General features: G+C 44.7%; 1 protein-coding gene across 6 annotated transcripts in view; it reads left to right on the top strand.

Moving 5' to 3' along the window:
* Positions 1-15,483, top strand: part of BIRC7 (baculoviral IAP repeat containing 7) — a 31,098-nt gene that overhangs the window by 14,621 nt on the left and 994 nt on the right. For 2 of the 6 annotated variants that reach the window (XM_084645788.1, XM_084645789.1), the window contains exons 2-9: positions 4,709-4,792; positions 6,803-7,331; positions 10,890-10,989; positions 12,048-12,129; positions 12,234-12,279; positions 13,462-13,674; positions 14,697-14,768; positions 15,213-15,423. In XM_084645788.1, the coding sequence (XP_084501914.1) occupies positions 6,812-7,331; positions 10,890-10,989; positions 12,048-12,129; positions 12,234-12,279; positions 13,462-13,674; positions 14,697-14,768; positions 15,213-15,415 (1,236 nt within the window). In that variant the 5' untranslated portion in view covers positions 4,709-4,792; positions 6,803-6,811 and the 3' untranslated portion in view covers positions 15,416-15,423. Of the gene's footprint in view, positions 1-4,416; positions 4,624-4,708; positions 4,793-6,802; positions 7,332-10,889; positions 10,990-12,047; positions 12,130-12,233; positions 12,280-13,461; positions 13,675-14,696; positions 14,769-15,212; positions 15,424-15,483 lie in introns of those variants that run through there. The other 4 variants (XM_084645790.1, XM_084645791.1, XM_084645793.1 and 1 more) reach the window with 4 other exon arrangements.

Genomic DNA, 15,483 nt, shown 5'->3' with positions numbered 1-15,483 from the left:
GGACTCTTGCATGAACGCCTTGGAATTTCCTATCAGACAGCTATACTCTTCGGTCCATCAGCGCTGGCTGGCAGGCTCCCATGGGAGCTACAACAGACAGGCACCATCAAAGATTTTACTGATGAGGGAGAGCTGGTGTCATCAGCTCCCAAGTGCACAAGGAGCCTGGGTGTTGTTCTGCTCCAGGATGACAACCAGCTGGTCATTCAGAACTGAAGGGAGCTCAAGGACATTAATGTGGATGAGGCCAATGGGCAGGAAAGTGACAGTCATAAATGGTCGGTGGGGGGGGGGGGAAGAAAAAGCCTTCATAAAGCAGATATAACTAGCGCTCCTGCTTCTAAGACCCCAGATTTCATGACCCTAACACATTGTCCCAGCCTACTTGGGAGTTGTACTACAGGGTCTCCCCATATCTCCTTCCATCATGTCCCATCCCCAGCCACAGATCCTTACCCTTATGAGTAGAGCTGGTCAGGCCTTTTTCAGTGAGATGCTTGTCCACTGGAAAATTCTATTTGTCAAAATCAAAACTTTGTTTTGCAAAAATGTCTCAGTTTCAACAAAAATCTCATCAGGATGGTTTCTCAGGAGCAGGACAGAATTTTCTGGTCAAAATGAGACAGAGACAGAATTGCCGCTAGCCCAGTGATTAGAGTGTTCGTTTGAGGTTTCAGCATCGGTTTTTATTCCACATAGGAACAAAAATGAAACCTTTTGATTCTTTTGGGTGGGGAAGAGGAAGGGGTGAGTGAGAGACCCCAGAATATCCCAGTAGTTGGGGGCATTCATCTGGCATGTGAGAGACCCACCTTCAAGCCCCTGCTCTGCCTGATTCAAAGTAGGGACTCAAAGCTGTATCTCTTAGGTGCCCTACTTATTCAGCTACAGCGTCAGGGTATGTCTACACTACAATAAAACACCTGCGGCTGGCCCGGCTAAACTGACTCAGGCTGGGGCTGTAGAGCAATCAAATTACAGTGCAGACATTTGGGCCCAGGCTTTGAGACCCCACAAAGAGGGAGGATCCCAGAGCAATTGTATAGCTCCGTGAGCCCAAATCAGCTGACCCAGATCAGTCCCAGGTGTTTTATTGCAGTGTAGACATACCCACAGTCTCTCTCTCCCTGGCACAGTGATTATTTAATTATTTTCACAACATGGAACAGCGCCAACAGGAGAGGTTGACTCTATGGCCTGATGAGAGAGAGCCTTCCCGAATCATGACTGAATCATCAAGTGAACATGCACAAAAGTTTAAAAAAAAAAAAGGAGGAAATTGCATGCCTTTTCCTCCATATTAGGGCAATTGTGGTTTAGTTTTAATTATTACTATTAATACTTTTTAGACTACTGATAAATGCACTGCAACTTACTTTGTAAAAGTAGCGACTAAATCTTGATTGAAATGTGGGATGCGACTGTCATGTTTGGGATAAGGAAATCATTGGGTGTTTACATTACTAAGACAAAATTAAGGAGGTTCTATTATAGCAAGCATTTGCATTAAAAGCTGCCTCATCTTATGGCCCTTACATTCCCACTCTCTGTTCCTTTGAAGCCTTCTACAGCTTCCTCCTTTTTAACAGGCCTGATCATTAAAGCAGAGGCCTAAAAATCAGGAGACCTGGGCCTATGCTTGACTCCATCCAAACTGCGGCATGAGTTTGGGTTAAGTTACTTAACTTTACTATGGTGCCACTTCCGCATCTGAAAAACAGAGATAATAATACTTACCAACTCTCCCCCGGCACTTTAAGATCCTTGACTGAAAGATGCTTCATAAAAGCAAACCATTATTAATCATTATTATTATTTATTAACAGGCAGCTTGCTATAACTCACCAACAGCTCCCCAAAATATCTCTTGTAACTGGGAATTTGTGCGAGTGGCTTTTTCAGGTGTCTTAGGTTTTTAATGTATGTTCTGCAAAATCCATATATACTTGTAAGGGATTGGACCAGAGGAGCAGAAGCTAGTGGGTTGTGTGTGTACTCAGGAAGGATTTAAAAAACAACAACCACATCCATCCACAACAGGATTCTCAGAACAGTACTGTAAATAAGCACTGCCCTCTACTGTTTGTAGCATGTCTTAGGTTTCACCTTCAAGATTTTAATTAGAGCACATTTTAAAAAATGAAGACAAAGTTCCCACCTCAGATGGTTATGCTGACATTTTAATTTTAAAAACATACAATTGTTTTATAGTCTTGTTTGGAGAGGGGGATTTTGGTTAATTAGGGGCAGTGCATGATCCAACAGGTTTCTTCTTTAAAATGAGTGGTAGCACATTCTGTTTTCTCAAATGGAAAATGTGGCAGGGGAGATACAAGTTTTCAAGCCCCTGTGCTGTTCAAGACCCACCTTAAAATCATTCCCTGACCACAGGACAAAGAAAGATAGAGCAAGTGTTCAAACTTCAGGGATGCTGTGGAAGCTAAAGATCATTCTCTTCTGCAACAACATAGCTGAAGTAAACAATTCAAACCTCTTTGAGCAAGTCCTCCTCCCTTTATGGCTCCCATCATGTGTTTATATTCCAATACATTTTGTTGAAAATGAGAAGGCGGCACAAAACAGATGAGGATGCTTCAGAAAAGTGAAAAATATGTGACGATACCAACAGATATTAAAAGAAAGAGAAACTATTAGTTTCAAAATCGTGGCAATCCAAAGAAGGAGTAGCAGCATTACAAAGTGAACTGCCTGTGTATGAAGCTACACAATTACACGGCCGCCAAGGTTTAACGTTCCAAAATCTCTCATGCTGACCCAGTAGGTAGCAGTCCAGAATCTCCAGACAAAACAGTTTTGAAATATAAGTTCTACCCCAATCACTGAAGTATGCGAGCCACTCACAGATATTAATGGGCCTGTCTCTTAGTTACATTACACCTTTTGCACCACTCTGGCAGTGTCAACTGCCCCTAAAATGAATGTAAATGTAATTTCCATCCACTTTAGGGCCCCAGAGCAGTCCACAGGGGGCTTAGCGTAAACTATAATTATGTCCCAATGAATTTATCCTCACAACACCCCCTATGATGCAGGAAAATGTTATTATTCCCATTTTACAGATGGAGGCACAGAGTGGTTATGGCCTGGATCTTGCAAATCCTTACCTAACTTTACACACATAAGTAGTCTCATCGAAGCAGGTGCTTTAGTGTTTGCAGGATCAGGGCCATAATCAAGGTGTAGGTACAGCTTCCAGCACAATGTGGCCCAAATCAGGATGGGGACCCTGGGGTGCTACCACAATATAAATATTCAGCGCTGCTAATCAATTTGTATCATTATTTGGGTAATTTGTGCTTCTCTAAATTTTTCAATAGCTTTTTGAATTTTTATACAGAAATATACGGTACTGGGATCTAGAGCTGCAGCAGGTCTGCTAGCTCCTAATTGGTCTCCAGGGTGCTGCAGGGGCTAAGAGTGAATCTTCAAGAAATCCTCCAGCACACAACGTTAAGCATCCCTCACTACATCCCTCTCTGCAGAGAAACTCCAAGCCTTCTGTTCAGCCACCACTTTGAGTGGGGGATTTCAGAGAGGGGCGGGGAAGAGGGGAGAAAGGAGGGATTATTCCACTGGATGTAAATAGGGAGTCTCCCAAAGAGCAACACAGGGGATGAGGTCTGCTCTGGCTACCTGAACAGTTACTTACTGAAAGACTAGTAGGAAACATAGCTGAACGTTCACATGGGCCCTTTACCTCACAGGGAAAGTGAAGGGAGATGAAAGGTAGACCAGCCAATCAGGGGAAAGCAGCAATAGGCGCTTTCCCAGCAGGTGAAATCACTCAAGTCTTGCAAGGTGTACCACACCCTCCAGATGGGCAGCTGCAATGATCTAGAAAAAAGAGAAACAGAGCTGACCTGTCTCAGTCACAGCACAAGGCAATGGTCCCTGGAAGCTATAAATAGGGTTGGGGAGACAAACTAGCTTCTCTAGGAAGGTCTTGGATGTTAGAAGTGCTCCATAGGATGCGGATTAGGGCCTGGTCAGTTATGCTCTTGTTTGGTCAATATTCTGCTGAGTAGAATTGGAGGGAGGCATTTGGATTCTGGCTAGATTACCCCCTTTGAAATGGGACTGTTAATGAATGGGTGTCTAGCCTTAGCTTTTAATGGTCTAGTGTTGAGTAAGTACTTGAGGAAGATGATGTAGGGGGCTTAGTCTATGTTTCTGATGCCCCAGGAAGGTGTGTATGGGGTGGTAGAAACATTGGTTTTCACTTCTGTGACTTCTTGCAATCTCAGTCTGGTCTTGGGGAATTCAGCTGCTATGAAGGCTCCTGTCTAAAGGGTCCCTGGCAGGACCAATACATTATTTCAACATAGGCAAAAAAATGGGGGCTCCTTTGGGGGAGGGATGGAGGAAGGCAAGGGGTGGGTGGCTATGATTTATGACCAGGTAGGCATGAACTGGATGTTATCTCTTACTCGTCCTAGTTTAAAACCAACTCAACCCCACCTTCCCCCAAGAAAACCACTCCAGCATACTAACTGCCTGCTACTTCCCCAGAAGTCTAGCTCTACTATTGAGTCTTGGATGAGGTAACCCACCTCTTTTTTTCCCCTGCCCCAACTGGGTAAACTTGTTCCAGTGTATGGTTAGGTAAGTGACAATCACTGGTGATGGCTCCCTGCAGAGAATAATGCCTGCTACAGTTTGACATTAACTATGACTTTTGCTTTGACAGAGCCCAGGACTGAAATAGTGCTGGAGTTGTAGAGCTGCCCCACACAAGAAAGAAGCTCTGCAGCTCTTCTGAGAGTGAAATCTGGTATGTAGGTTAAAGCTGCCTCCAGGTACCTTTAACTTTGCTGCTCTGCAAATCCCCTAAGTCTCACTGACTCTAGCAGTTTTATATGGATTTCTTTTACACCAGTGACCCTGTTCTCAAGCAATTGCTTCAGTGTGTTAAGCACAAACACACTTTGTTTTTAGCATGGGCATTCAGGGCCTTCTTCTCCACCACTTTGGTTTGTCCAGCGATGGCTATGGAAGGAAATTCTAGCCGTCCTGCTAATAATGTTTTGGGTTTTTTTTCTGCCTCTGTGGGAGAGAGGTGCAGGTGAGCAGGCTCCATTGAGCAGCTGGGGCTGTCTGTCAGTGAGTGCCCATGAAATACTGGTCTCAGTAATGGTGATTTCAGTCTGTCACTCATGGGACATGTATCTCACAGGCAATGCCAGAGCAAGCTTCTCCACACAAACCCACCAATGTACTGCAACTCTCTTCTGGAGGGATTTTTACTAGGTAGCTAGGACTCCATGTCACCTCTGTCACTGACCTCTCCGTGAACAAGGTACTAATAGTAAAGAATGGGCCTACAATGTGCTAGGCTCTGTACAGTTTCCCTCAGGCTTCCAAAAGCACCCAAAGGCTAAGGCAAAGGGGTATACCATGCAGTAAAGTGGGCAAGGTAACGATTGGCCGCATCTTGATAGTAAATGTCTTTAGAATGCTATGACTCTTGTTAAATAATATCTCTCTTTATTTTAGCTTGTTAAGATATGGGTGCCTGTGCACTGTATTGAGAACAGTCCGCTTATACCATAAAAGTCCATTAATCGCCAACAGATGGTCAATACTGACTTGACCCGAACTGAGCTAGTGACCTAGACTTGGCCTGGGTTTTCTTAGGTGCATTTATATTAAAAGAGGCTCTATCAATGACTGCTGTTTGCCAAGTATATGGAGTCTCCTACTCCTGAGTAATTCATTTTCCTTTAGTGGAATCACTCCTGATTCTCACCTGTGTGAGTGAGAGAAGATTGAGGCCCAGAGCCTCTTTGCATCTACTTTTGCTGGCAACACAGAAGTGGTGGTAGCCTTGCAGAATGGCTCACAGATGTCAGGGGAGGAGGGGGGAGTTTGAGTTTGAGTTTCAGTTTGAGGAGCGGGGAGGCTTGGATAATCAAGTAATATTTTCTTTAATTTCAGCCGTCCTTTTGATATAGGACTAGTGAAGGCAGCAAACCACTACCACCATTAACTGTGACTTAAGGAAACCAATAGGAACATGGGCCTCAATGTTTTTGGGCTCCTTCTGTAGTGATTCTGCTGCAGTGGTGAGGTGTACTGTGAAATAGGATGGGTAGGAGTGATCAGTCACAAGCTGCTGATTCCGCTCCAGGCCACAGGCTGCTATGCTAAATGTATACACAGCATGCAAAGAGAAGCCCGCTAATTGAATATGCGACCTGTGTAACTGGAGGCTGGTTTGGTTATAAAAGGGATAACATGAGGAAACGTTTGCTTGGGTCTTGGCTACTCTGTGTAGGCTTCTGGCTTGTTGAACATTGTGTCTCTAGAAAAGCAAACCAAGGAATTACATCCTTTTTATACTTTTGTTAAAGGCTAGAGAGGTGACTGAGTGTTCGCTGTTCAGGTCAGAGACTGAAAGCTGGGGTGACTTTATCCAAGTGCATTGAATAGGCCTGGCCTTGTTTTTGCTTTTCCTGCAAACTACTTCAGCTTCCCTGTGACTTGAGAGACTGGAAGGGGGAAACTGCTGGTCTCTGCCCTCCAGACATTAGTGGGGATCGAGGGAAAGGGGCCAGGAAAAAGCAGCATCAGGGCATAGACCATCTGGAGCTCTGGTTTGGCTGCAATTCAGGAACATGCTTGGCTTTGTTGAGACCACGAGCTTTCTAGAACATGTAGCAGGATGAACTGTGGGGATTGTGAATGCAGACCAGCAGTCTGAGTGTTGCCTGACATCAGGAATACAGCTGGTCACTGAGGAATTGTCTTATATATATATAAATTTTTTTTTTCCCCCTCTCAGTGCTGGGACATGGAGGACAGCTTTCCCCCAGAGGAGATCAGGTCTGGGCCAAGGCACTTTCAGCTGTCTAAGATCAGCATGCGGAGCGAGGAGAAGAGACTGAGGACTTTCCGGCAGTGGCCAGAGAGCTCACCTGTCTCTGCCACAGACCTGGCTAAGGCTGGCTTTTTCTTCCTGGGTCCTGGTGACCGAGTGCAGTGCTTCTGCTGTGGTGGTATCTTGAGGAGCTGGGAGGCTGAGGATCAACCCATGCGAGAGCACCAAAAATTTTTTCCTACCTGTAAATTCATCTGTGGTGAAGATGTTGGCAACCAGCGGATGCTCCCCTTTCTGGAGATCTTAGACTATGTGGATGGGCAGATCCTCAGCCTCCTACAGAGGATGGATGTGGAAGAGACGGCCTTACCCAGTCAACCAGAATACCCGGAGATGGAAACCGAGGCGATGCGACTAGCCACTTTCCAGAGCTGGCCACCATACACAGAGCTGTATCCTGAGCAATTGGCCAGAGCAGGGTTCTTCTATACAGGTAGGCTTGGCAGGATGAGAGCTTTATCGGTAAATGTCGATACACGTAAATTCCACTGCACATGCAGAAATTGATAAATATTTCCATTGATGATAATTTACCAAGAGGCAAATAGTTGCTTGAGACTTATTAGTGTGATTTTTAAGGCTGTTTTACTCTGTATTTTGACCTGTGAAGTTGACAACTTGCATTTTAACAGTTATGAAGCTTTAACGGTTTTGAATCTCAACATCTATTGTATTTAAATAATTCTGACCCTGACACGCGCCACATGATATCCCTCTCGGTGAAAAATTAAATCAGCAGTTTTCAACTTTCTGAGCTGAGCCCCTCATTTGAGTTAAAATGTTTGGTTGGGCCCCCCTGAACCCAGGCAAAAATAGCACAATACCTGCCTTCCCCCCACTCTGGTTTACCGGGTGGGGGAAGGTGTGTGTAATGGTGTCTGGGGGTGGAGCCAGTGCTGGGTATGGAGGCTGCTGGGAGCAGAAATTGGCACGGCTGCTCTGCATGTTGACACTGATCCACAGGCTAGGTGGCCCGCTGAGGTGAGTCAGGGGCTGGAAGTGGTGCACCCTTCCTGAGCCCTGCCATGCAGGGCTGGCGTCACTGCTAGTCTCCCCCCCCCCCTTGGTGCCCTCCTAGGAGGGCACACCCCACAGTTTGAAAACCTCTGATTTAAATTAACAACAATTAAAGCTTATAAATAAGCATATTAGCCATCAAAATTATTTAATTCTGCCAAGGCTATATACAGGTACATACAGTAGGGAAAGCCTCCCTCTGTGTGCAACTGTAGAGCTGTATGGTGTTTCCTGTTAGACAAGCTCTATTTAGGGCAGTTTTTTTATACTGCACCCATATACTGTGGCTGGCACCAACCCCCGCTGCTTACATACCACACCATGAAGCCCTCTCCAGTAGAGCCTCAACTTGACTCTCCTCTTCTAGGTGTGAGGGGCCACAGAGTTCTCCTTAACTGGACCATCCTGAACAGCAGAGAGATGGGATTCAAACACAGCTTAGCCCCTGCACAACATTCTCACAGTACTGGGACAGAGTTAAGGTCTATACTGCAAATGCAGCCACCGTGGGGAACCGAGTTAGAGCACACCCCTTTCTTACTAGACCTGTAAGGTTCAAACTCCATCGTTAGGTAATTTGGCTTTGGGGCTTTCCAGTTGCATTTACACTTTATTTTTATTGTAGCAGCCTCAGTTGGGGTTAGGAGTCTCCTTCTTCTTCATAATGTGGTTCTGTGTAGGAGCCCTGGGTGTATTGTATTGTAGGAGCCCTGGGTGTACTTGTATTGCATGGACCCAGGACCCATTGTGCTGGGTGCAGTGTAAACATAGATCAAAAAGACTTTCTTCTCCACTGTTAGGTCAGATTTGGGACAAACCTGTGATGGGAAGTCTCTGCTCTGAGGAGCTTATTTTAAGTTTTAAGAGCAGGAGCAACAAGGGATGTGACAGACAAATGAGGATAATGGCAACAGTCGGCAAGTCTGCAGTCATGTAATGTGCCCCATTTGTACCACACTCCTTAGTATAGCACTTGGCTAAATGTAAAGTCTAACATGAGTTATGACATTCAAACAGTTCAAGTGGAAGCGGAGTAGAATGTTATATGGAGGGGACAGCGTGGAGTTATTTTATATTTATTCCTTAAAAAGAGAGACCGTCACCTGTCTGTAGATGTCCCCTTTTCAGAAGCTGTTTTGGGCTCTGTGGATCCCAGCTAATTTCAAAGTCTCTCTTAGGCTCTGTCTAGCTTGCTAACTGCCTGTAATTCTGGGACATGAACAGAAATTTAATGAGTTTGGGGCTGTTCATCTGAAGAATCACTTTGAAAACGTCTAAATTTTTAACTCTAGGTAATGCTAAAATTTTAAATCTTTATTGTCTTTGAATACTATTCCTGTCTTGGTCTGAAAACTCCCATGCACAGGGCATCACCAATGTAAGGACTCGGACTTTTCTGGCAGAAGTGTTTGTGCGGCGGGAGCTCAATCTGTTCATAACATTCACAAACTGTAGCCGCGCATGCCTACGGAGACAGTGTCAAACTGTCACAGAACAAACCAAGGAATTTTAATCTAATCTCGCTACACATGCAAGCACTGCATTTTCACCTCTGTGCTTCCCACAACCTGTATTTAACCTATAGTTCTGTCAGGGTTGATCCAGTGAGCTGCTGTTCTGATTTATAGCACTGATAAAATCCCTCTGTAGAACTAAAATTCTTAATGTAGCACTAGACACGTTCTTCCCTTCTCTAGTCTAACTACATGTGCAAAATTTCTGGCTTGCTATATATTAATTACACATGAATACTAACATAGCCTAAATGACTCTCCTTGAATTCCTTGAAGGCTTTGCAGTGTACTTCACAATAAATGGTGTGAGGAGGTACCTCTTGTTACTAGTCCTGAACTGAGCAACCAGATGTGAAATCTCCACTGTGTACTAGCTCATAGCTTTTTCTGGAATTATAGTTATGTATGCTTTAGAGCCAAACACTACTGACAAAAGAACAACCAGCTCAGGAAAACAGAATACACCAGAAGGCAGAGGTTGTAGTTGGAACCCTTTGTCAGATTTGTTTTGAAATTTATTTTCTACCTGCAGACCAGCTGTTTGAAAACATAATACTGAGACTTACTGATAATGGGGATCCATTGGGAAACAATCCAACAACATGGCAAACCCAGAGGTCACTTGACTGGCAGTGCTCTGGAATAGCCCAGTCTGTCTGATCCACATAGTTCCCTTGTTTTAGAGCATTCAAGGATGTCTGAATGCCCAGTGATTTGGAACAGCTGTACTGAAACTCTTTAAAGAGTCCAGCTTATGACTGGAAGGCCTATCCCCTCCCAGAAATTCTCTTTTTAGTGGGACCCAGGTATAACTTGCTGAGTGGGAAGGTGTAACTTTATATATAGCTTTATTCAAAATCCTGCCCTGTAGCAGGCATGCTGATATTGTTAAACCCAATGAATCTCTTGCCCAGTTTCCTCCCTGGGCTGGATGGCTTGGGATCTTTATAATGAGGACCCCTATTACTAGGGGGAGTGGTGTAAACCAATTTCATGGACCCCCCCCAGTTGGCGATCTTCATGGGGGGGAGCAGTTTGCTGGCTGAAGAAACAGGAGGGGGCGGCTGTGTGCAGTGGGAGTGGACATATAAAATACACTTGGGATACATGAGTCCACAAAGGGGAAGTACAGAGAATCCATGAAGCTTCCATCCAAAATGTTCATTGACCCAACACTGGAATCCTAATAATTGATTGGTGCAACTTAGGCAAGCCAGCTAGAACTCAAATTTTGAACCAGTGCTCTAACTTGACTCTGTCTCTGAACAGGGGCAAGCTGCAGAAGTAGTGAGCCAGAGTCATGGGACAGTTGTGATGTGTGGTCTGAGCCTGTTATGGTAACAATTAAACATATTGTAACTCTTCCAGCTCTCCTGGTAGCAACATCAAATTGCCCGTGGGTTAGTGTAACTATCTGCTCATGTACCTGACATCAGCTCTTCTCTTAATGCTGCTTTCAGGTCAAGGTGACACTGTGAGGTGTTTTTACTGTGATGGCAGCTTGAGGAACTGGGAGCTTGGAGATGACCCCTGGAGGGAACATGCCAAATGGTTTCCAAGGTAATTCATGGTATACTAATGCTTGTTGGGGTTTGAACTACAAATCATTAGTCAGTTTTATACTGAATGGACCTTGCTCCACAGTCAAACCTCATGCCCCAGGTGAGATTTAACTAGATCATTAGTATGTAGAGCTGTCAATCTCTGTTATCCATTCAAATCCAGCCAGGTCAATTATGAACAAATAGTGCTACCAGCTAATAAGCCGACATGAAATGAAGCCAGTGGCTTTTGTCCTATTTGCACTATTAAAAACGTATCCTGGAACAGCTTGTGGTCAAAGCAGGAACTTAACTGAGTGTCAGTCTCTTGGTAGTTCCTGAGAACTACCCTGGAAGCTCCCATCCTAACTGGCTGTATTGTTTCTGTTGCAGTCTTTTCTGTCCCTCATTCAGGGGTCATGATGATCGCTGTACACTTCTATCATTGTAGCTCCTAAAGGCCACGACGAAGTGGAGAGCCATTGGGTTAGGCATTGTACAAATCTACACTACATGAGTCTGCAAATCTAACGCTTTTTCAATCAAAACCACACACTGGAACTTAGCCTGAGCTGCAGAGTTCAGACCTCTACTTCTATAGAGTTTATGGACCGTGAATCTCTATTATCACTGCTTCATGGTAACTTTAATACTGCCTTTGTCTCTTCCTGGCATCAGAGCAGCCCTTGTATTGGCCTTTACGTGTAAATGGCAGGATGTCGTACACCTAGTCCTGGTGTGGTGGCTCTTACAGGTGAGGCCACAGAGCCATTTTCCCCCTGATCCAGTCTGGCTGAAAGGCTCCATTGCAAAAGCCAATCACACAGGCCTGAAAATGAAGTCTGACCTATTCTGGGGAGATCAGGAGCCTTAAACCACCATTCTTCCTGCTTGAACAGGAAGATATTTTTACAGCAGGGAGGGCCTGTCCACTGTGGCAAGGATGACATTTGTGCTTTGTACGTTGAGATATTGCTATATACTCCCTGTTTCATTAGGAAGCTTAGTACCACCCTCATGATGAATTTCAGACAAGGTCTGCTGTCCTTCACTGGGTATTTGCCTTTTTCTCCACAGGTGTGAGTTTTTGCTGCAGTCAAGGGGCAGAGACTTTGTTAGCAGCGTTCAAGACTCTGACTTCAACACTCCGGTAGCTCCAGTGAGTTTTAAATGGGGTTGTAGGGGGTTTTTTGTGCCGTGGAGGGGAAAACGTTTGAGGAGACACTTCCCTTCTGTGACTGTTTTGTCTTGTGGTGTTTTCAGGGAGGCTTCTGGCAACAGGCTGAACAAGATCCCCCTGCACCCCAAGGTTTGTGTGGAAAAGCATATTGTCTTCTCTTTTTGATGAAAGAGCTGCAGATCTATTACTCTGGCTTCTGCATATTCTAGAGTTTGCAGGCGGAATCTCTTTCTGAGAGGCTTGCATTTTTGTGTGAAATGGCTTCCAGAATTATTACTAAGAAACTTCCTCTGGGATCTGAAACCAAGGTGACCTCTGCTGTTGAAAGTGCCTGCCCAAAGCTTGCTTCCCTCCCCCCCAACAATGCAGATTCAGGTTGGTGAAAACATGTAGCAAACTTGTGTTGAAATTACCAGATGAAACTTTTCATTTAATAGTGTCAAAAAGACCATTTTTTTATTCAAATGGCTTTCCAATTATTTAAACTGATTACCTTTCATTTCCTACAAAATGTTTCCTCTCACCCCAAATTATTTTTATTTAAACTTTTTCAGAATGTCCAGTGAACTAAAATCAGTTAAGTCTAGTTTCTTGAGCGACTGATTCGTGCGGACCAAAGACTCGTGGTTAGCATTCAGACTCTTGGGTACTCACTGCAATTCCTGTAGGCTCCTCCATGGCTAGTGATGATATTGCCTGTGTCCTCAGAACCCACAATCAAGGGAGGGGGAGGAACCACTTTTTGTTCCTTACCACTACCAGTTGGTATATGTTGTGAAGCATGCAGGTTAATATCCCTTCTATGCTTTGCTTTAAATTCTGTTTAATGGAACTTTGCGTGAAAGTTCTGCCTCTGAGCACCTCAGATGCTTAGGGTAAAATCCTCACTTCACTGAAGTTAATTGCAATTCTCCCATTGACTTCAGCAGGGCCAGGATTTCACCCTTTATTCCAGGGCCATTTGAGTCCCTGCAGTACTAGATGGGAAAAGGAGTGAGGTACTAGATTGTAGCATTCTAATGGCCATAGACCAATATTTGTTTTAAATCTATTACTATGATGGAATATGGCATGACCTACGGTATTCATTTAAATTTCATAAATGGCCTCGTGAAATGTGGAACTACATCTTGCCTATCTAACTCTCTAATACACAATTGGCTGTTGGATAGTTAGAATATTCTAAACCAAGAAAGAGAACTCAGTTAGATTAGAGTCCCTAGCCATATCCTGCGACATATGGAGTTGGCTACTTTGTAGCCTGTTAAGCTCCCCCTCTTTTGTAAAGTGTCTCCTCCCTGTGCTTTACAGATTCTGAGGGGAATCGGGAATTGTCATCTCCTCCTGTGGATCAGTCTTCCATAGTGCAGGATGTCCTGCAGATGGGCTTTGACCACAGCTTGGTGATGAGCTTGGTGCAGAGTAGACACCTGCTGACTGGCACCTGCTACTTATCTGTGTCCGAACTGGTCTTGGATCTGCTTCAGGTAGATGGGGAAGAAAGCAGCAGTGCAGAAGAAAGAGGTATGACAGTTCAGCCTCTTAAACCTCACTGATCAATCTAATCGCATCCCACCACCTCCTCTGACGGTCACTGAAGTTTTTGCATTTCAGTGAAGCTATCTCTTGGGTCTACACTGTTTCTTCCTAGACTAGAATGAAATGTAATCATGCTTCCCTTAGCTTCATAGCCCTGTGGTACTGAGAAAAACGGTTCAGTTGTAGAGGGGCCTGCAGAGTCTACAGTTGTCGGAACATCTGTTACATTAGCGGTCTCCCAGCAACCTGGTGTATAGCTGCTTTTCAATAATTCTCTCGTACCAGAGCTTTTAAAGCAAGATGTAATACATCATGACTTAGGTGTACACCCAGTGCTGACATTGCAGCAAGTCCAGAAATGGATTCCCTTTGGGCCTGCTATTTAAACTGGATGATTCAAGAGGACCATTCCATCTCTGTCTGATTCGAGGAGCAGTTGACTGTAAAGGGTTGGGAGGGGGGCGAAATAATGTGCTAATAATGTGACTTTTTTATGGCTTAAACTATGAGGACACAGGCAATTGTTAAAGGAAGACTTCTAGGGTTAGTACCCCCACCCTATAACTGCAGTCCTACATAGAAAAGGACAAATGCTGCTCTACATCCCTCCTTTCTGTCTCTAATATGCTACAACGCTGGCTGCAATCTTTCTGACCAAAAATAGCCCTTTTTTATAAAATGGAAATTTTTCTGTTTAGAAAAAGCCCAAAATCAGAATTTTGTGTGCACTTGTTTTGGGGGATGGGACTCATGTGAGTTGGATTATCTAATTTATGGTTCATCAACAAGTCTTGGTGTTGCTATGAGAATCCGAGAACCCAGCTTTGCTGTCCGATTCCAGGCTGAGCATGCAGGGTTAGCAGCCTCCTAAAGAGAACCATTTTCATTTAGCAACACTGCACACTTGAACTGAAATACCAGCAAGGACCCTACTTTGTTTTTTTTAAAGTCCTTTTTAGCATGGGAGGATTAATGCCATCTTCCTTCATTCCTTCGGATTTCTACAGAGCATGCGGAGAGGGAGACTGGTGTGCCAGGACAAAGACGAGACACACAGGCCGAGTGCTCAAAAGAATCAGGTGAGGTAACAAAATCTGCCTGGGCTGGACCACAACAGTGTCTACAGCAGGAAATACTAAGGCTCGTTACCTCCCATGTAAGAGTTAAACTGCAAAATAGTTTCCTCTTATTATTCAGAATGTGGTAGCACCTCCAGACCCCATTCAGGGAATAGGGCCTATTGTGTTAGGCAAGATTAAAACACCCAAAAGAGTGCTTACCATGGATTACCCATACATCACCGTTCACTAATTTTATCCTCTCTTGCCCACTGTTCAAATCTCAAACCCACCATGTGGCCAGACCTCTGAGGGGCCCAGGACTGGAATAGCAGGGGTTTGTCCTGCCATTGTCATGGATCTTAAACAAAACGAGGAGGGAAAACTAAGGTTCTTGAACTATGGAATGGAAAGATCCTTTCAAAAAAATTCAGATAACACTGCTCTGTGTGTCTCTCTCTTCAGCAGAACTTCCACTGAGTACAGAGGAGCAGTTGCGACGGTTGCAGGAGGAGAGGATGTGCAAAGTGTGCATGGACAAAGATGTGTCCGTTGTCTTTGTTCCTTGTGGCCACTTGGTGGTGTGTGTGGAGTGTGCCCCCAGCCTGAGACGGTGCCCCATCTGCAGAGCGGTCATCCGGGGAAGTGTGAGGACTTTCATGTCCTGAACCATGAGGTGAGTAAGTGGGAACATGGGGGAGGACGGGCACTGGGTGGGTTTTATAGATGCATTTTG

The sequence above is a fragment of the Lepidochelys olivacea genome (assembly GCF_965140295.1).
Source record: "Lepidochelys olivacea isolate rLepOli2 genome assembly, chromosome: 13".
Classification (NCBI taxonomy): domain Eukaryota; kingdom Metazoa; phylum Chordata; order Testudines; family Cheloniidae; genus Lepidochelys; species Lepidochelys olivacea.
The sequence above is the reverse complement of the archived record's forward strand: the minus strand, read 5'-3'. Positions and strand labels throughout refer to the sequence as shown.